Source organism: Electrophorus electricus, chromosome 19 (assembly GCF_013358815.1).
Source record: "Electrophorus electricus isolate fEleEle1 chromosome 19, fEleEle1.pri, whole genome shotgun sequence".
NCBI lineage: Eukaryota > Metazoa > Chordata > Actinopteri > Gymnotiformes > Gymnotidae > Electrophorus > Electrophorus electricus.
The window spans coordinates 9,408,320-9,430,274 of NC_049553.1; the positions used below are offsets into that span (position 1 = coordinate 9,408,320).

The 21,955-nt window shown below is 43.9% G+C and overlaps 1 protein-coding gene across 1 annotated transcript in view; it reads right to left on the minus strand.

Moving 5' to 3' along the window:
• dnah2 (dynein, axonemal, heavy chain 2) overlaps positions 1-21,955 on the minus strand; it is a 104,486-nt gene that overhangs the window by 69,869 nt on the left and 12,662 nt on the right. The window contains exons 9-22 of the mRNA XM_035519901.1: positions 21,701-21,858; positions 13,954-14,041; positions 11,730-11,935; positions 10,296-10,425; positions 9,553-9,735; positions 7,828-8,042; positions 7,341-7,487; positions 6,089-6,245; positions 3,699-3,938; positions 3,299-3,487; positions 2,300-2,447; positions 1,534-1,726; positions 582-782; positions 246-402 (exon numbers count right to left, since the gene is read on the minus strand). Of these exons, the coding sequence (XP_035375794.1) occupies positions 246-402; positions 582-782; positions 1,534-1,726; positions 2,300-2,447; positions 3,299-3,487; positions 3,699-3,938; positions 6,089-6,245; positions 7,341-7,487; positions 7,828-8,042; positions 9,553-9,735; positions 10,296-10,425; positions 11,730-11,935; positions 13,954-14,041; positions 21,701-21,858 (2,412 nt within the window). The remainder of the gene's footprint in view (positions 1-245; positions 403-581; positions 783-1,533; positions 1,727-2,299; positions 2,448-3,298; positions 3,488-3,698; positions 3,939-6,088; positions 6,246-7,340; positions 7,488-7,827; positions 8,043-9,552; positions 9,736-10,295; positions 10,426-11,729; positions 11,936-13,953; positions 14,042-21,700; positions 21,859-21,955) is intronic.

Here is a 21,955-nt window from a genome sequence, read left to right on the forward strand (position 1 = left end):
AGAGAGAGAGAGAGAGAGATAGAGGAAAAAGACAAAGCCATAGAGGGGATAGAGCGAGACAGTGTGTGTATGTATGTATGTATTTGTGTTAGAGGGAGAGAGACATAAAAAGGTACAAAATATAAGCACAAAAACACAGAAAAAAAGAAAATAGATGAAGTAAGAATACTTGTTTGAAATAGATGAATATGTGTCAGGATTCCTGAGTATGTGAAAATATTTAAGATGCTCTCTGTGACACTCACGTCTTGTTCCACGGTGACTTCATATTTCTCTAGGATGGCAAACTGTTCATGGATTGGAGGAATCTGGCTCTCGATCTTACTCACATCTCCCTGCAAAGTCTCTAGCAGCTTCAGGCTCTCACCCAGTTCTACCAGAGTCTGAGGAGACTGAGAAAGTCTGATCTCACACACACACACACACACACAATAATGCATTTGTTATTATCTAATACACATAACCTGAAACATTTATGGACATTACTGTAATACAAGAGCCACACATGTACATGCATCTGTCCATACACACACTCACAGACACACACACACAGGCACACACACACACACACACACACACACCTCTGTGCATTGTCCTGCAGGAAGCAGTGCAGCTCTCTGAGTCTGGTGCTAGCCATAAGGCTGAGGAGCTGGGTGAATTTGCCCTGCCATTCATTACAGTGCTGCACCAGTGAGAATTTCAGCGGGGCGCAGTCCAGCAGCACAAACTGCACATTCAGCACTGTCTCCTCCTTCTGGACATTATTTGCCACTTCTGTGTACCTGCAAAGAGCAAGTGAGAGAAAAAGCGAGCAAGACAGAATGGCGAGAGGGAGAGAAAACACGTGCTCCATTTGTAAGTGTGAATGAGCCTAGATTTGAAATGTGTGACGACAGCATGAAAAAGCCTAAAGGGCAAGAAAAAACAAATGGCTGTGTATGAAAACAACATAGGCATTTGTGCCTGCTTGGGGTGGGGGTGGGGGCAAACATATTGGGGGGGGGGCAAAATTTTTCATAATACTGATGAGTTTTAAAGGGCAAAGAACTAGATGAGCAAAGGCAAAATGGACCTGATGCAGCAGAAGGTAATTAATGCTTGAGCATGCTCATTAAGCCTCCTCTGTACAACACACAAATGTGTACGTGTTTCATTGATGTGACGAACTAACACACGTGTGCGCATGCACACAAAAAGCACACACACCACCCACATTAACATGGTGATGATTTATATGCGAGACTGTGTGGATAAAAATCTATAGGCTAGTGTTATTCATCTACTCCTGACTCCTTGTGGGGCAAAAGGTGGGGCAAAAGGGTTTTTAAGATCACAGTTAGGAATAAACGGGAGGCGGACAGCAAGAACGTGGGCTGACGGGAAGGTGCTGACAAACACAAGGCCAGTTGAAGTGCACGACGTTCCAAGAACCAGGTGAAGTGATCCCAGTAAGGAAAAGAGGGGACTGAGAGGGAAAAAGAAGCGGAGGGAAGCAGAGAGGGCCATGAGAGAACGGGAGAGCGCAGGAGCGACCTGGCTATGTCAGCGTCGAAGGACGACACGGGGTAGTTGACACGCTGGTAGCGGCGGATGAAGGAGTCTTTGTTGATCTCCCAGATCTTGCGGTGCTTGTCCCAGGTCTTCAGGTAGGCCTGCAGGTGAGCCGCGTTAGCCGACATGCCTGCAGATACTGCAGCCTGGATCTTACAGATCTCCTCGTCCTGCTCTGTAGGAGGCAGAGAGAGAGAGAGGGAGACAGAGAGAGAGAGAGAGAGAGAGAGAGAGAGAGAAACAGACCTTTGACAAAGGTTTGCACATGCTGAATCTACTTCATGTTTAACGGACATCATAGAAAATAAACCCTGCGCAAGGCGCTGTACCTTCCACAGCAATTGGAGATAATCAGCTTTGTCTGTCCTAACAAAAGCTCTATTGTCCAGTAGCATGAATGCAGAGTCCGAGGAAGCTGAGTGAGCCATTAAGGCTCACAGTGAGTGAAGGGGAGCGAGCAGGAGAACGAGATGGAGCACAGTGAAGAGGGAAGAGATGAAGGTGAAAAGGAGCCTGGGGACGAGGGCAGCAGGATCGCACAGGGTCCAAGCTAGGACATGTAAGGCATGGGCGTCTGAGTGGGGGGTAGTACAATGGAGGTTCATTTGCAATGTCTTCAAAAGAGAAACAACGGGAAAAATGAAGCCTGAGCAGACTTAAACTGGGAAAGGGAACAGAGGGAGGGATGGAGGGACGGATGAAGGTCGGAAAAGAAGGACAGATGTGAATGAAGGAAAAGGGACCGTACCGATGATATTGTGGATAGGTTTTCTCTGTGAGCGCTTGTGCGTGAGCAGGTCAGGAAGCCGTTTGAACACCGAGACAGTACTGATAAACTGGGAGCTGATACTGGTCACTATCTGAGCCAGTTTCTGCAGAGAGGGGGAAAACTCCATCTGGAAATGATGCACAAAACACACACACAGAGAAGGCTGTAACACTGTCTGACGTGAGCTAGTTCTATAGTAATACATTTACTTTTGGTATTGTGACCACTTTGCCCATGTTCCATGTCAGCTCTGTCCAGCACAAAAAAATGAACCTAATAACGCTGTCAGTAAAGTTCAAGAAAGTTACATTACATCTCTTTTTCTCTCCCTCCTTCTCTTTCTCTCTATTCCATATTTTAGCTGACCAGGCATTACTTTCACATTATATTCTACAGATTTCTGATCAAATATATACATGTAGGCCTCAGGGAGAGGTATATGTTTAACATTTCCTCATGTGGGTGTGTACGGTGCAGCTATGCTGATACAGGCAGTGTAGCATTTATTTGGTGATTTATTGAGGCTGGAGTGTTTTGGGTGCCCTTTTGCTGGACTGTGGCCCTGTGCATAAGCTGTATGTAAACTACATGGCCAGCAGATCTGTACATATGAGACAAGGACACAGTTGGCTCGCTCTGTTTTGTAAGTAAAGCAGTTTTTTGACCCCATGGCCACGGAGACTTTGAGTTTGTCTCAGACCTATCAGGGTTGTAGTTAAATAAATGTGACGTTGGTGATCCTTTTAAAGAAACACTGTTATCTGTGTAAGTGTGGCTGAGAAATATGGTATGTGAAAGTGAAGAAGTGTTTAGGTCTGCCTGCAACCTCTGATACCCTCTGATATGCTAGAAAAATGTGCGTGAGCGAATGAGTCAGCTGCTATATCTACTGTATCTATTACCAGGTCAGTGCACTTTGCGACAACATATTCATTAATAGTTCATGTTTTTTGTACTGTATGGTGTATGTGTGTGCACCTGAGGAGGAGACCCTGGCATATCCTGTCTCAAAACCACCTGTACTCTGAATAGAGGGTTAGGAGAAGTCTTGCTGTCTCCATTGATTGCTTTACAGAGTTCCAGCAGGGACCACTTAATGTTCAGACGCAAAGACTCCTCCACCATACGGTCTATCTTCTCAGTGTATGTCACCCAGTGTTGCTGCACCTGAACACACACACACACACACACACTATGTCACACCTGTTCTGAATGCACACACATTTACACAGTAGCATCATCTGCCAGACACACACACACACACACACACACGCTGGAGAGGCATGCACCTGTGAACACATAACAAATGCATAAATACTCCCCAGTTTATGAGCATGCTGCACACAAAGTTGATTACATAAAAAAGAGAAGAAGTGACCTCTGGCCCATCAGTGCGGAAGGTCTCGTAGACCCGGTTCAAGATGCTGACGATGTCGTGATGTTCAGCTTGGAGTCGGAGCAGCTGGCTCTGCTGATGGCTCTGCTGGTCCTCCTCAAACTCCAGGTCTCTGTACACTGTCCTGCCATCCACACGCACCAGCAGTAACTCTCTCATCTCAGCACAGTGCTTAGAGATAGCCAGGTTAGCAGCCTTATACTCATCTACCATTAACTGCACCTGTAGGAGTAGAAGAGAAGAGAAGAAAAGAGAAGAAAAGAGAAGATAGAAAGAGGGGGAAAGTAAAATAATCTACATTGACATTCACTACACAAGCTTTCCTATAGGATTTATCTGCAGTCTGTGTCTCCTTTATTTTAACTGTGCACATTACACTGGAAGCATATCATTTCCAGCTCCTGCACTCATCCACATGGTATGCCTCAAATCAAAGGAGACAGGCCTTATCCTTAAAGTATCAGGCTTTCCATAGCCAGCCACTCCTCGTGCAGTCTGTGGAGGTTTGGTGTTACTGAGATGCTGTTCAGACGGTTCAGAGTGGGGTGTTTTTTTTTTGACTAAACCCGGGCCCATCTCATATGAAGAGTAATCTCCCTCTCACCCCCAGCTCCAGAACCAAGCCCACATATCTGGATTTCATGGCTTTCACAGGATAAAGAACGCAGCATGGAATAAGCCTCAAAGGGAGAAGATGGTAGAATCTATCTGTGTTCTACCGGGCGTTTGTGTGTGTGTGTTAGCATGTGAGTGCAAGTGTGAAGTCTACCGTACGTGTTTGTGTGAAAGTGTGAGTGTGTGTGTATGTGTGTAATGTGACCATGTGGTTTCCAAACCTCTTCTCCATCATGTCAGCTCAGATGTGTTAGACAGTACTCCTGTACTATCCACACTCTTTCACCACTAAGCTGCTGCCAGCTCTTGACTTTGGGCTCCACCAATGTCTGACACAGAATTTGACGAGATCCTGACCCCCCCCCACCCCTGCCCACACCCTACCCCACTCCACACACACACATACACACAGCTCACTTTCAATGACACACACTCACTAGCAGAGTGAGAGAGAGAGGGCGAGAGAAGGAGAGACAGAGAGAGCAGTCAGGCCATGGCACTGCACCAAGGCTGGCTGCCTCTCATTGAGGATGCTGATGCTTTTTTGTTTTTTTTTTGCTGAGCAGTGCATGTGTTGCATCTATTACTGAGGATCCCTCATCTTGTGTGTGTGTGTGTGTGTGTGTGTGTGTGTGTGTGTGTGTGTGTTTACCACATCACTCGAGGCCAATGCCATTTTATAATATATTACTGCTTAATATAGAATCTGGATGATGGGCAGACAGCCACAGTAGACACACATCTCTGGTTAATATGTTTCTGATGGCCATGGCAATGACACTGCAAATCTACTATAGCATAGAAATGTGTCACAATGAAAGAATTTGACAAAAGCATTAATGGGATGCAAAAATGGATAACTATGCATCACAGTCCTTCCTAAAACAGAAAGGGACTCGCTGATCCTCTTCATTCCTGTATGCACATGGTAGTTGTACATCTGACAAAGACCCAGGCTAAATGTGCTACATGTGCAAATGTTTGACATTCAGGTCAGATGCCACTTCTGCTGCAGACTGAAAAACACTTCAGTTTCTTGCCCTCCTGAGTCTCCTTCCCTTTCACTACATGGGAACCCTCGCTCATGTAAACTAGTCACACACATCAGTGTCTGGTCAACTCCTACACAGTGATTTGTAAAAGTAGCTGTGATATTATTAAACTTCAGGAAAGGTCTTCCTCGAGACTGCGTCATTCATTCATGTTGTTTCGTGTGCAAGTGTTGGTGTATATCTCCACAGAGCTGCTGCTTCTTCTTTTGAGAGACAAATTTTAAAGGGTTTTTCCACTTGTTCTATTAATGCACTCAATGCATCCCCTCTGTGAACATCTTCCTGCAAGCTCTTTGAACCTAATTCTTAGTCAGAGTGTTCTTACACTCTCTGATTCACCTCAGCACTATGCTTTACAACTGACTAAGCTGAACTAAATGACTTAAATTGGGCTTTACTGATTTCATACAAGTAGCTTTAATGGCTACTTATGTACATGGCCTCTGCTTCCACTGGAGCCGATGGCTGTCTGCACAGTACGCCTCCTGAACCTCATCTGACTGTCCAGCAGTACCACCTGGAAGAGACAGGCTCCAGGCACACGTGCTGAGACAAATCTAAACTCATTTCAGGCGGACTTCTAGGATCCCCCTAGCGGAGTCCTTCTCCTCGTCTTCCGCAGCAGCACACGCGATCACATTGCCATCTGTTGGGGTGTGAAGGGCACGGCTTTGTTTTGTCATGAGGGGGTTAGTGGCTGGTGACCTTGCTGCCATGCAGTCTGCAGTCGCTGATGAAGAAGCCGGATGCTCCTTTGGACGACCACAACAGTCTGGACAGGCCCGGCTGGAGCTTTTTATCCAGATAGCGGATCCGGTCCCGGAACAGGCCCAGCGCGTCTGTGGAAAGGGCCTCAATAATCCTGAGTGAGTGTGTGCAAAAGTTAGCATGCTCATGTTTCTATAAACAAATAAATAAATAAATATAAATTCTGTTGTTATTTTTCCACTTAGTGATTTATACACATTAGCAAAACATCGTCTTTTCTACATTTTACAAAACTACGCAAACCCATTTCATATACACAGTAACCACAGTGATTTAATGTTTGGTTAATCAACATTGCTGAATGTATTTTTAAGTGAATGCAGTCCAGGGGGAAATGCTCTTTTGACTTTTGTTGGGTAAGTGTTTATTTCCAGTTGGATTCTCTATAATGCTTTAAACGTGGTGACAGTGTTGCTGGTGATGATTCACCACTTAACCCTGAAGTAGTATTGGGGTGTGTGTGTGTCTAGATGCATAATAAGAGTGTGCATATGAGAGTTCATGTACACTGAAATGCTTGTGTGAGCAAGGGACTCTACTGAATGGGTCAGGAGCATGAGAGTGAATTGTTTAATCCCAGAGGAAGAGTTTGTGTGCATTCAAGACCATTTCATTTCATGGCAGAGTGTGTGTTTGCATAAGGCTTACAGAGAACTCAAGTATGCATGTACTAAAAACCTTCAAGGCCTGTATAAATAATATATAACCATATAACTATAAATGAACACAGTGTTCAGTAATGATAGATGTGGGTTATTATAATCTGAGGGCTATAGTTGTGTCCTCCCAGGAAACAGGAGCATGGGAGAAGCCCTTGGCAGAGGAGAAAGGCAAGTCGCCTCTGTGATTCGCATCTCAGCTGTGCAATGTGCAATTGGTCTTGTTTTCCGGATCGGAAGGACTGCAGGGTCTTCCCCTTTGCTATGTAATGCACCAGTCATCTGGGCATTTGCGTAGTTGCAGGGCACAGTGAAGCACTTAGCATTGTCCTCCGGGCACCCTGAGGCACTTGACAGTGCTACATGGAAGGCAGGTGGTATGCGCTAGAGGAGGTATGTGGTAACCTTCACCCACAAACTGGAGCAAGGAGAGGCTGTGTATATGAGAACAAAGCCCATACACATGAGATATACCCATGATTAGATGTGTGTGTGTGTGTGTGTGTTACTTTAGTTAGAGTTGTGCAGACCTGTTGTAATCTCTAACCACCAGCAGCACACTCTCCCTCAGAGTACGCAGATCATCTCTGCGCTGGTAGACTTCAGATACGTAGTGTGGAATCTCAAACAGCAGTCGCTCCCAGTAATGAATCTCATTAAACATCTTCAGGAGGTTCCTGCACAACCAACCCAAAAGTGCCAGGCTCTTACAAATGAACCAGTGCCCAAATCACACATGTTTATATTTAGGTGAGTGAGTGTTTGTGTAAGAGTAAGTAACTGTAACTTGAACCACAGCTGATGATGTCTACAGCCACAACTACTTAGTTAAAACCCAAACTCACATGCAACTGAGACAAAATTGTCATTGTCCACTGCAGCTGAACCTAAGAGGAATTTGGCTTTTTATATACAAGTTCTAACAGCTTCCAGCTATATAGACATGATGTGAGCAGCTTTAGTATGTGCACTTGTGTATGTATATTTCTCTCTGGTTGTGTGTGTGGAGGTGCGTACTTGTCAAAGTTGACGTCCAGCATGCCTGGTTTCTCCTTGCAGCGGACCATGAGCGGCTGCTCCAGTCTCTTGAGGCTGTGGCGGTCCAGGCTCTGGCTCCACTCACTGAACATCCTCCTGACCAGCTCATCCAGCTGCTGCACCAGCTGTCTGTGAGCCACACACGCCTCCTCCCAACTGCCAGTGTGGGGTAGGAAGTAAGCATGCTGCAGGACCTATGGAGGGCATGTGCACACACACACACACACACACACACACACACACACACACACACACACACACACACACACACACACACACACACACACACACACACACCACATACATGCATACAAATGCACACAACAAACTCAATCTGTATATCCTGTACAAAAAAGGCAGGCTCTCATAAACACATATACACAGCTGAGTTATTGAAGTTTACCATGCACTGAACCAAAATACACCAGTTTACAAACAAATAACATTTGCTCAGGAAGTTCAGTGAGACAAACACACACAAGACCCAAATGGCAAAATCTAAAACACACCATCTCACAGCTAAAAACTGCATGAGGCTAAGAAATTCCCCAAGATCAATCCCTCACACAGCCAACAGTCAGCTTTGCATCCTGCCTTTTGTTTATTTCTGAGGAAGCTTTTTTTTTGCATTTATAATGTGCAGGGAAATGCAAACCAATCATATCTGTGTACAATAAAAGCTCTCTCCTGTTCTTAATTGTGCTCTTAATGAAGGCGGAAAACTGAATTTAAACACAGCGGTGAGGCAGCAATCTCAGTAAACTGAGAGGGTTTAGGAGGCTGGAGAGGGGACTGAGAGACAGAGAGAAAGAGAGAGAGAGAGTGAAAAGAGAAAGAGGGGCAGAAAGTGAAACGAAGAAAAGAGACAGAGAAAGATCCAATGAAGGAGAGAGAGAGAGAGACAGAAAAAAAGACAGAAAAAAAGATGGAGAGTGAAAGAAGAGTAAGACAGAAAGTGTGGAAGAGAGTGAGGAAAAGTGAGAGAGAGAGAGAGAGAGAGAGAGAGAGAGAGAGAGAGAGAGAGGGGTGTGGCACTGTTGTGTGTTGCGAGTAGCGGCCGGGTTTAATAGTGTTAGGCCCTGGGAGGCAGGAAGGTGCCTGGCTGAGCTCAAGCGCAGGGCCACGTCCCCTCCCCCCAGGCCCCTCCCCCTCACCAGCAACCTTAGCAATGCAGCAGCACCAGCCCTGGGCCCTGCTCATCCCCACAGCACACACTTTACATGGCTTTGCAATGCAGTTAAGCTGCACTGTGACACCGGCCAGTCTCAGATCAGTGGAGAGGATAGGCAGTAATCGAATTCATTTGTAGCGAAAGTCCCACAGAGCTCACCTACATGGGCTGATCCAAGTCTGTGTACACCCTGGGTACGGCCCAGCTATTAGGCTCCCGTAGTCTCCTTATGGACTATACTGTGGGATTATACAGCATGAGGGTTCATCCTCTCTGGGCTGCTGATGCGTAGCTTCAAAGGGCTGCTCTGGGACTGGAATGAATGGCTATGTATGACTTCCTCAGATGTCCTACAATCTTTTGAGTGAGTGATCCATCTGCTCCTAACACTGCACTTCATACCAGACGTCAAACTCTGTGACTGCAATATGTTGCATTCACGCAGGTTTTTACACATACACACACACACACACACACACACACACACACACACACACACACACACACACACACACACACACACACACACCTACCTCCATTGGTCTCTCTGTGCGGTGGCGCAGTGCCTGGGCCCGGTGCGCCTGGGCAGCATTGCAAGGCATGTGAGCAGGAGTGTGGAACACCTTGCAGCTCAACTCCTTATTCACCAGATACAACTCCTTACTGAACAGAGAGTACACATCCAATGTCTTTCTGTCTATAGTCCGCTTAATGGCGTGTGAGAGAGAGAGAGAGAGAGAGAGAGAGAGAGAGAGAGAGAGAGAGAGAGAGAGAGAGACACAGAAGAGAGAAAGATAAGGATAGAAAAATAAGGAAATGGAGAGCGAGTGAAACCATGACAATACCTTAGACTGAGGTAAACTGATCCTAATGACATGTAACAGAAAGCCAAGGGTGTGTGTGCATGGGGCAGTAACACCTGCTCTACATGCTCTATGTCTGAAAGGGTCTGGAACATTAATAAGAGCTGATCTGAGGCAGAGTCCAAGCAAGGCAGAGAACAGGAGCTGCTGTGTGGCCTCCCAGCGATAAGGAGGCCGGTTAATACGACACCATATCTAAATACCTTCAACCAAAGCTTCCTTTATTTTCAGAGAAAGGTGGGAAGAAGTTTTCTGCTTTTATAGCACATGTGTTTCAAGTGGAGTCTATACAGCTCTGTGTGTGTGTGTGTGTGTTTTGTGTGTGTATGTGGGTGTGGCTGTGTGTGTGTGTGTGTGTGTGTGTGTGTGTGTGTGTGTGTGTGTGTGTGTGTGTGTGTAAAAAGAAGTAAGACCTCTCGAGCAGACAGGTGCTGGAAGACATCAAGAAGTTGAACACCTTCCTCCACGGAACTGACTGTCTCAAATGCTGAGGTGATCAAGTTCTGCATCATCACCTCGAGATCCTTTACACCTGCTCGGAACCTGTACTCGCAGACGCACAGACACACACACGCAAACATATGTGCAAACAACCAAAGATGCCATTGACTGCAAAGTGAGGAAAAGAAACATTGTAGAAAAGAAACTCAACGAGGAGAAACAAACAGAACTGGAGAGCATGTGGACGTTCTGAAAAACCAATTTGTGCCATCCATTCATACCAAGAAACAAAACAAAGTTGGCAACACAATAACCCAAGGACAGTATGAAGACTAGAGAGTGAGGCAGGCAGACCCTGACGGTGTGTACCACAAACAAATCCCTGCGTCTCCTATTTAAAGGCATCAAACAAAGGCCAGAAACAAACAAGCAGGCACGCCCACACACACGTACGCACGCACACGGCCGTAAATGAAGCCTGGTGTTGGTGTGGCTGCTCTCAATATGCGGCTGCCCTATGAAACACCTGCCCTAGACACAAGCACAGCTGTTTGTCTTGGCAACAACATCCCAACCCTTCGACCTCCCTCGACCCCAATCCATCATCTTGTCCGTCAGGCACAAACGCACACCGATCGCTCTCCCAAGGTCCGACAGCAGGGAGGGTGAGCCAGGAGACCAGCGGTCTCTGGAGGCCAAGAGCCAATCCACACACACACACACACACACACACACACACATCCCTACATGCGTATGCACCCACACCCACACAGCCTGTCCACTGCTCATGATAGCATTCAGATGAAGAGCCAAATTGCCTGCTGTCACAAACAGTTGTGAATGGCAATAAGGGGAAACAGGGCCCACAGGGAGTAACGCTTCTCTGCCCTGCACTACCCAACCAGCCGACTAGATACATACTAACTACCCAGCACACAAGCACCCACCCGTACACCCACAGCACAGCACAGTAATCGTGGTGTTCAGCTCATATATTTAGACTCAACATGCATTTGAATTGGGTGCATATATATGCATATCGATCATCCACGTAAATTATGTATGCAAAGATTCACATGGAGCCAAAGTCATGGGAACTGCGAGGGAAGTCAGGCCAGAGAATGGGTACGGAGGGGGTATTAACAGTGGAGTCAGGCAGGCACGTACAAAAATACCTAGGTCACGGATAACTTGGAGACCAAGGCCATATATATGAAGAATTTTAAAGTATAACCCTAAGTCTAGTGTGAACCTTGACCTCAGTAATCAAAAAGAAATGTTTTTTCCCTTTCAGTTTCAAAAATTTTAACATGTAGATTTTTATGGTAGTTACCCATGTTTTTCTCTGGTTTTCCTCCATAGTCATGACATTTTTGTACATTTCTGAAAACAAACATACACTCTACCTGTTGTAGTCGTCGTGCCAGGAGGTGTTTTTGACATCCAGAATGCCCTTGCTCACAGAGTGCAGGATCTGCAGACTCTTGTCGAAGGTGGCCTCAATCTCCAGCAGGTTCCTGGTGACCTCTGCCCCTCGCTGCCCTGCAAAGCATGGCAAAGGCATCTGCTCACCCTCCATGCGACGGGCAAACTGCTGCTGACACTCACACACCTGAGAGAGAAAGAAAGAGAGAAAGAGAGAGCGAGAGAGAGAGAGAGAGAGAGAGAGAAATAAACAGCAGGGGAAAATGGAGTTTATGCTAGAAGTGTAACATTTGAGACACTGGGTCATGAGAGAGAATAAGATCATGGCAGTCTAGCACATAAGAACAAGGAGATTTGAGAAGAAATGTACCAAACTAAGCTAAGGGTAGTGTAATATCACAATGGTCTTCTAATTACCTATATGACAAGAATGTATCCCAAGGCAAAAGAGAGCATTCTTTCTAATCAATTTTGGTACTTTTGGCTTCTGCCACCAGTGGAATAGCAGTGATGCACCGAAATTTTGGACACAGAAAATTTTCAACCAAAATGCCCAAAAATGGCACTCTCGGTTTAAGATTACGGGAATACAAGAGCGCTCAAGATTTTGATAGAAAATAAATAACTAATAACATGGAAAATGTGGTCCATGTAGAACCATCTCACAGTTTCTGCGAGGGCCATCAGGAAAGTTATTTGAAATCACTGTTCCTGCCAAGTTTCAAGAGGAGGTACAACATTCAAGGATTTCTCAACTACAGGTCTGCTACACCATTTCAATCATGAAATCCTGTGCAGTATGTAGAATACAGTAAACTACAGAAGCAAAAAGTGCAATCCAAGTTTATCCAGTATCTTCTCTTTACTATTTGCTTTACTGCTCACTATTGCTGTTTAAGCCCCCAGAGTTCTTTATACAATAAATATTTTTGATGAATGCAGTTTGAACAATGGAGTCCCAACACTATTACTTTAAGTCACATTTGTAGATGGAAGAAAATACTGTAATAATTTTAAAATATTTGTTAACTTTTGTACTGATTGTCAATTGTTTAATTCCAATGAAAGGACTGATTATCAATTATCAATAAAGTATTTACATTTTTTTTTTTTTTTTTTTTACAAAATTATAGCATAGTTTTGTTTGTATGGTTTAATTTAAAAAGACAAACAAAAAGGCACATTTATAATAAATACATTTTTTTTTTCGGTTTTGGTTTTGACCCAGTGTGTCCTGAATTTTGGTTTCAGCCAAGAATTCTCATTTCAGTGCATCACTGCTTAGTAGAGGTGGTGCTCTTGCATTAGTGTTACATGATGATCAGACTTTTGTCATTCAGTCATCACAACTACATTTGGTCTTTCCATGCAACATTGATGAAACTATCTATATCTATAACTCTGCCTTCAGAGTTGTTCTTCAACTGCTGTTGATTGTACTGCATATTGGCTTTTTAGTATGCAGTACTAGTACATTAAATTCAAATGCTCTTGTACGATGTTGTATTCGATGGAACTGTGTTGTTTTGTAGCTCTCATTCTAGGTTTCAGCACAGACACTTGGTTCTGGCAGTGTCTAGGTTAAGGGTATTTTTGGAAATCTAACCTATTTGTGCTAGCTAAGGCTACTTTAAGTAAACAACTAAAGCACTTTTGTAAGTTGCTCTGTATGACACTGTCTGCTAAATGCCATACATGTAATTGTAACTGCACTGTACAGTAATGTGCAGATATCAATGTTCCCTTGATATCTGCTTGCAAACTAGCCAAATTATTCTGTATGCATATACATTATGTTCAATTAAGTATTTGCCATTGAGAGTTAAACATACACACACACACACACACACACACACAGATATATATATATATATATATATATATATATATATATATATATATATATATATATATAATATATAAATTCTTTATGGATTTTTTTTTCATTTGAAATTCTTTATGGATTAAAATGTATATGTATTTTTGTGGTATGCTGAAATTACATTATTTTTATGCATCTGAATACTTCTGTAAACAATTCTACAGGTTAAATGAAAGGACAGTGTTAAGCCTTGACTCAGGAAATTGCATAAATATAAAGTAGAAGCCCTTATGAGATATAAGCCCTGGCTCTTGTTAACGGGCCTAGTTTAGCCTGCTGGACCTGGGCCTCAGTGAGTCTGAGTACATGTCATATTTGCTCACCTCAAGAAGATCTTTACATCTCTGCACAAAGGCATCCACCAAAGCGAAGATACTGGTCTGGTCCAGCACCCACCCTACTGACGAATATCTAACCCAAAGAAAGGGGAAGACAGGGAGGAGTAAGAAAACAGGGAGAGTTCATTGCTTAGTCTTTGACACATGAGAAGCAGATGTAGGCAAAGGCCCCGGGTATGTTTGCTCTGTCGAGGCACCTTACAAGGCGAGGCTTCAGCCATACACGCCAGGCAAACAAACAACAGCAACGGTGGGCTCCCATCTAGAGCGCCGAAGGATAAGGTCAAAAATGAGCCGTCGTTGGCATAATTGCATCCGCCAAAGTTTTAAATCAGCATGGCTGCCATTTCTCAGATTGCTTTTCACACTTCATTCTTCCCCTGATGGAAAGGTAATCCTCATCACAGAGCAAAGACAAACACCTTTAGCTGGGCTGTTCTGAGGTGTGAGAGAGAAGGCTATAGAGAGTGTGAGAGAGAGAGAGAGAGAGAGAGAGAGAGAGAGAGAGAGAGCAGGGCTTTTAGCAGAGCTGTTTCACAAAACAATGGGAGGCTTGGGCCACAGGCACACAGGTGAAAGAGGCCAAATACATGAACAAGTTAAACAAACAAGACAGGGAAAGGCAGATCTCAGCAAACCAGACTCTAAGCACTGAAATATTTATTACATTATGATGATGGCAGGCTGAAAATCAGTGCCTCAGGAAACTTTGACCTGGCAGTGAATGCAATAAATTTGCTTTTATTTAAAATAAATTTCCACTAAGTCAATATCCCAAATGAAACTTTGGAATGATTTTTATTATAGTATTACAATGCACTCTGTGACTGTGAAGTGTGGGGTTTACTCAGTAAGCATGACCGCTATAAACAAGACAAGCACCGACACCCACACAGACTCACTACCTGCAGGAAACTATAGAAATATGCTCAAAATAAAAACAAACTAATCAACAAACACCACCACAAATTTTACAATCTTAATGTAATGTGCAGTGGTTTGAAGCCCACAAAATGGAAAGGGTCAGGCCTAAAACCAATCCCTTCTGTGACCTTATTTTGAAATGAACTCCCTAATCCCTAACAGACAACCTCTTCACAGAAGCACTGCTGCACAAACTCAAGCAAGGATAAAGTACACCATAGGGAAAAAAAGGAAAATGGTTGAAATACACTGGCTATAATACAAAATCACAAATGATAAAAAAATAAACTGCACAGGCAGCTCTGCATCTCAGCCATACAGAGTAGAGAGACATCTTAACCAAGCACAGTTCCTGCAGATGAGCCATAGAAAGGTCACAAAAAGTTATGATTACTCATAAAAAAATAAAGACCAGAATATATGGTCATGAATGAATGAAGTGAACATTCTCCTTCATGCTGAGAAACCTCAGAATACTAGAGAGGCCTATTTAGAGAAATAAAAACGGTCTAATTCTAAACATCCCTCAGCTGAGTAAACATTTTCAATTTAGCCCAGCAGAAGACCCTCCCACTCCCACAGGTACTATTAAAAATATGTAATTCTAAAAGATGTGATATATTCGTATTATTAAAAACATAGCCTATGACCGCATGTGTGTGTACAGAGTAGCAATATTAACAACACACAGCAGAACTGAAATGTCTTCCCAATTTGGCTTTTTAAATAATGCCATCATCTGTCATTTATTATTTTAAATCAAAGTGACCTGAACTGAATTGAAAGGATTTGCACGGAGGAGTTGAGAAGGGTAGTAAGAGAGGGGAGAAAAAAAGAACGAGAGAGAGAGCGAGAGAGAGGAGAGCAAAAATCTACAGTAGGCTGTGGGAGGCTGAGAGGGAGACATTAAGGCAGACACATCTGAGCGTAGACGTACAGTGTGGCTCTCAATCATGTCTCTCTAGGGGGCCAGGGCCTCCACGGAGGCCAGGGGGTTAGAGGATTATTGGAGAGTGTGAGCGCAGCGGAGTAGGCGTGTAGAGCCAAGCACCCTAACTGGCCATTTCTCTTTCTCACACGGCAGTTCAAAGAGACCCTTCTGAAGCTTGGACAGCTTTATTTCAGCGCAGACGATGATTAGAAGCTGATGTTAGGATGCAGCGTAACATTCATCATTTTGAGTGATGTGCTTCCCAGTTGTTTGCTGTTATTTCTTTCATGTGTTACTTCTGTAACACTGTGTAAAGGGCAATAGTCGTACATTTGGGTTTTCAAGGTTATATTATGCATTTTATATTGTAAAAAAAAAAAAAAGTATTATTTTTTGAAAAGATGTCTAGCGTGACTAGAAAATTCTGATTCTCCACAGTGTGAGGGATGATAGTGAAAAACATAAATAAATAAATGTGATTCAAAAACACATCAGAAGCGGATTGCTAGGAGATATGCACCAATAATCAGTCTTTCTGAATCACATAGTGCTACTGAGCTCCCAGGGTCTGTGTGGTATCTTAATCGCCCTGTTCTTCCCTTTAGCCTGCATTACTGGACTGCTCTGAGAGGGACAGGACTGTACAGTCCACTTCATCCTCGCTGTAAACTGTGGTCAGAATAACCTCAGGGATAAATGGCCAATAAAGAAAGGTATTGGCAGACAGAAAAGCGTAAATTTGTCCAATTTGCAGGCTAATTAACGCAAGCTTACTGAGCTGCCTGCAAGAGGACGGACAACGCATCACGGCACGTCTGCCGCAGCACGTGAGCAGATCAGTGCAGCCACACAGAGAGGAACAGAGATGCTCCAAGAGTGAGTAATGATGTTAACAGGGACTCCTAAACTAAGACAGAGAAACCCAAGCAGGGCAGGGGAGGAGGAAGGCTGGAAGAGGGAGCGAGAGAGAGATGGAGTGGGAGCTGTTGAGGCTGCAGCGGAGAGAGAGATGATCCAATAAGGGTGAAGGTAGCGTCATAACCCCTGTGGTGATGAATGTGCTGTCCAAACGCGCAGGAGGACGCAGAGCTGAATGTCACTGCTCGCCAGCGCCAGCGATTACAGGCGATAAGCCATGCTCGTGTTTATTCTGCACGCCTCTCCCTCACTCTGGGGTCGCCGCCCTTGCAGCGAGTTACAGCGCCACACCAGCTGCGGTAAAACCTGATTACGGTGACTCAAATGCATGTGAAGGGTCCATCTTACTGAGCAGAAGGGCACAGAAAATTTATCTGTAAATGGGAATGCAAATAAACTGACTTGACAGTTGAATGGAAAATGCTGACAGAACATAGAAATTAGACTGTATGATCATAATAATGATATTAAATAATTTAATTATCCACTTTCAACATCTAAAAAAAACCCAAAAACAAATTGAACCAAATTTTGGCAATTATTTCATGGGTAACAAACCCATATAAGATTTTAAGATCACATTACTAGATAAAGCCATTTACAAGCACCTGAATGGAGGCATAATTTTTTCTCAGAATTAACCACCTTCCAATGGACTGGGAAAAACACGAGTTGCTAAGATAGGATTCCTAAGCAATAAGAGAAAGCAATTGGTACCATGGCAATGATTACAGCCATGACTGATATTTTATGAGGTCATGCCTGCTTGAGAAATCCTCCAAAGATTTAGCTTCAATCCATCATTAGCTGAGGCAGAGCCAGGGGCCAGCCGAGAGGGTTAAACTTCATTAAGACATCCACAGAGCCCTACCGTGCTCTTTACTGAGCAACCTTTTAAAGGCATTGTCTGGGAAATCTAACATGATTGACTCTATAATTAAATAAGCTAAAGAAAGGGGAGAGACAGAGAAAGAGAGAGAGACAGAGAGAGAAAGAATGGAAAAGGAATGAGAAACAGGTGAGAACGAAAAGGGAAGGAGGTCTCAAGATAAAGAAAGGGCAAAGAGGAATAGAAGAAATAGAGAAGGTTGAAACATCTGTGGGAATAAACGGAAGAGTCAAAAGAGAGGCATGGAGAAAGAGAGAGCGAAAGGTTGGAAAGTAATGAGGGCGAAAGACAAAGTGAGCGAGAGGGAAGGACAGAGGCCACCAAGAGGACAGAGGAGAAGGGGCAGGCTCGAGCTAACACCCCATTAATCATGTGTCAGAATGCTATGGTCAAAAACACACACACACACACACACACGCTCACATTCCATATCGACTGACTTGCTGGAGGTTGAGTAAACCAAATAAACTGATCTCTGCTTACATACAAGAACCACAAACTCCTGCCATGGTGAAACAGTGAGGCAGAAAAAACACACATGCAACCTTTCTGATTTTATGGCTAGCCCTGCTGATCTTACTCAGGCCCTGTTTTGATCGATATTCTGTCTTAATGTATTTTGCACTGAGCTCTATGGTAGGATTCCACACTCAGGCACTCAGCACCTGCTGTATTGCTTTGAAAGGTGAAGGTAGTGGCTGATGTGTTGGGGTTTTTCTGTTCTTTGTGCCTGTATGGGTAAAGACACGCTGGCGCTAACAGCATGAGACATTCAAACAGCTCCTACAGTGCACATGTTTCTCATAGTACACAAACACACACATACAGGCAAGCACTGTTATGCTTACACCACCATCACTTACAAAGGATAAAGCACTCCAACCATTCAAACCCACACTCTCTACCATAAGCAGAACAATATCTCACCTTCTCTCATAGATTCAATCACACACACACACACACACACGCACGCGCGCACACGCACGCGCGCACACACACGCGCGCACACGCACACACACACGCGCACACACACACACGCGCGCACACACACACACACATATTCCTTCCACAGCCATCATATCATTGTTAAAACATGGTCTTGCATCTATCTCACATTATTTATTTCATCATTCTCAGACAATACCCTACTACCACTGAATCCAACAAAATTGATATATGCAAAATGGATATATGCATGTGTATTTGTGTGTGTGTGTCTGTGTGAGTGTGTCTGTGTTTGTGTGTGTGTGTGTGTCGTGGGGCGGGGGAGGGCAAGGTATTTGTCATATTATGTAAAGCAGGATTGAAAAGGTGTTTCTCTGCTCATTACTTAGCCTTGTTTGGACAACTCTATCAATTCATAAAGCTGTCACCTTTACCCAGGCAACTCATTTAACAATCAATATCTTGCAAACAAGAAGCAATCTAAATTCTCTTTGGAAGACTGTATTTTTGTTTTAGGTAAATATTTAGGTTTTAATTTGAAACTCAGCATTAGTCTCAGTAAACAATTGATTTACTGGAAAGAGAAATCATACTTCTCCCCCAAGCCATAGTAAATAAGAAAAATATTCTTTTAATATGTGCACAGCAAGAGTTCAAAAATAATTAGGCAACAATTTGGTAACTGCCGTACATTTCTTTGAAACATTTGGACTAATTCCTTACAAACTTTCTTTAATTAATTTCATGAAGAAAAGGTGTCTATAAGCTTACAAGTATTGGTTGGGCTGTAGAGTAATTAAAAGTTGGTCTGTAAGTGAGCAGGTTTTCTAAGTAAGCACTGGAGGAAGAGCCCCAGTGCTGGCACCCCTGCTCTGCCCAGGCCATGCCCTTTGTGGGCCTTTGGGCTGGAACTAAGTGCTGGCTATAATTAGGTGGATGGGGTCGGCTGCCCATGTGTAGGATAGACGCTGCAGGCCTGCTGTTTAGAGGGCAGTGGGCCAAAACCCCAGTTCTGCAATCAAACCATGTTACAATTAAACACCATAGAACAGGCTTCCAACTGCACAACAGCCCCAAAGCAGTGTCTCAGTAACTTCATTAATGTAAAGATTGCCAGATGCTGCAATCTCATGGATAATACTCTGATACTGAAATCGGTTAGTATCACCTAGCTTTAATCGAGAGCCAAGCATGTAGACAAAACCATTATACTGAACAAACCGCTATTCCTAAATAAGTGCTTACCATAGGCCAAAGTATCTTTTACACCGCATCTATTGCATACGTTATGCCATCAGCTTCCTTGAACAGATTACATCTAGAAATTCAGCCACATAGAATCATATAACATGTTAAATGTGAAGCACCATCCACTGAGCTTTGAGGCCTTTGGTTTCATCTGCTCACTTAAGACACTTCTGTACAGGTTAGAACGCACTCTGCTGCTGTCATTAGCAGTCACACCATCACTGAAGCCCACTGAGCAGCAGAGTGTGTTTACATGTCTGTACCTCCCTCTCAGGGGTCATACACTTTGGATCACAGGCAGCTTCTATTTTTCCATTCCATAAGTCTGGTACAGCCTAATAGACATTTCTGGCCTTTCTGTTATACGCTTTCCGGTGGTCTGTGTTTTGTAGTAAGCCATCTGAAGTCATGCTGCTGTAGTCTTCTCTTTATTGTATCCAGGATACTGTTCTTAATTTGCTCCGTAGTTTTTCTCCATGATTGAATGCATTCTTCTGTTTGCTTTGCCAGGTGGTTTGCTATTGCTATGTTCACCAGTGCACCAAACAACTTATGCTGAGAGACAACGGCAACAGACTCCAGATGCAAATACCACATTTAGAAGCAACTCTAGATCTCTTGTTGGCTCTCTTGTGCATGAACTAATGATGCAGCAATACAAAGCTGGCTAAGAAACAACTACGCAGCCACATGTCCAATTACTTATGCTCCCCCGCAGTGTGCTAATTGGATCCCTGAGTAAAGATTTAAATACTTGCAAATTAAAGATGACATCCTGCACTTCAACTTTATAATTGGCGGTTAACTATAAATCCAATGTGCTGGAGTATAGAGCCAAAACAATAACATCACCATTCAATTACTTAAGCACTGCACTTGTACAAACTGCCAATGCATCAGCACTAATAATTTCCCCTTGATTATTTACTTATATTGGGGGAAAAAAACTAAAATCCATACATAGTGTCATTGACCGGAGCTGTGCCATTATTTTCACTCATCCACGTCCAGGCATCGTCAGCATATTGCACATCAAGAGATGAGACTTTATTGCAGCAGGGCTTTAGCGCACAAAGTAGAGAAATGTCAGCCTAAGCTAAAGCACAATAAAGAACTCCACAAGACAGCATTATGAGCGCCTCTCAAATGGATGCTGCGACAGCAAGGCCCTGTCATTCGCCAGCCAGTCGATATCACTTTGTAGCAAATACTCTGTCATTGCGCCGCAAAGTGCCGCTCTCTTTGGCAGGAGGCTGCAATTACGGCCCGGGCTCTGGCACTCGGCTGTCGCTGCAAGGTGCTATCAGTTCCATTCTGAGGGATCGTGGGCACTGTGCCAAGGGGCTGAGGCCAGCGGGCAGGTTAAGTGGGCCCAGCCAAGGAGGAAAATGAAGGGAAAGGAAAGGCACCGTAAAGTGGAGAGTGGGAGGGTACTGCCTGCAGTAAATAATAGAAGCTTAAAGAGGAGACGCATAGAATAAAGAGTAGGGCTGAGTGGAGTGGAGATGTGTGATGAGCTCCAATAGGGGTCTGGAGGGAGAGACATTAATATATGGGAAGTAGCTCCCAAATAGTAGTGTTAGATGTGGCAGGGATTGCAGTCATAAAACTCTAGTGGTGGTGAAATGGAATATAATAAGACATAATACAGCAAGATAACTACAATAGAACCTAGCAAAGTATAAGAGCTTTGGCCTGTGGGGTCAGGAAAAAAAGTGACAAAGATATAAGTGGACAAAAAACACGAAACTATTTCATCCCAATAATGTCGTGATTCTTGTCCCCGAGGAAAAACGGCAGCTTTGACAACGTGGGGAGAAGATTATGTAACAAAGGGAAGCGCGCAGAGTCAGCCAGCAGGATTTGGTGTACTCTACTTGTGGTGCAGCTGGGAGGTATGAAGGTAGAGCTCCTTCCAGCAGAGGCAGCACTGGAGGCAGTCACTGAGGGTCTGTTTACTGGAGATCACGTAGCCCTGGAAGATCCTGTCCAGTGAGATCTCTCTGCAGCATAGCCGGATGATCTCATTACTCATCTACAAAAACAGTCACATGGATATATGTAGGTTAGATGATTCATGGCATGCAAACTATATATAGCCTATATCCTCTCCACACATATACATATGCAAG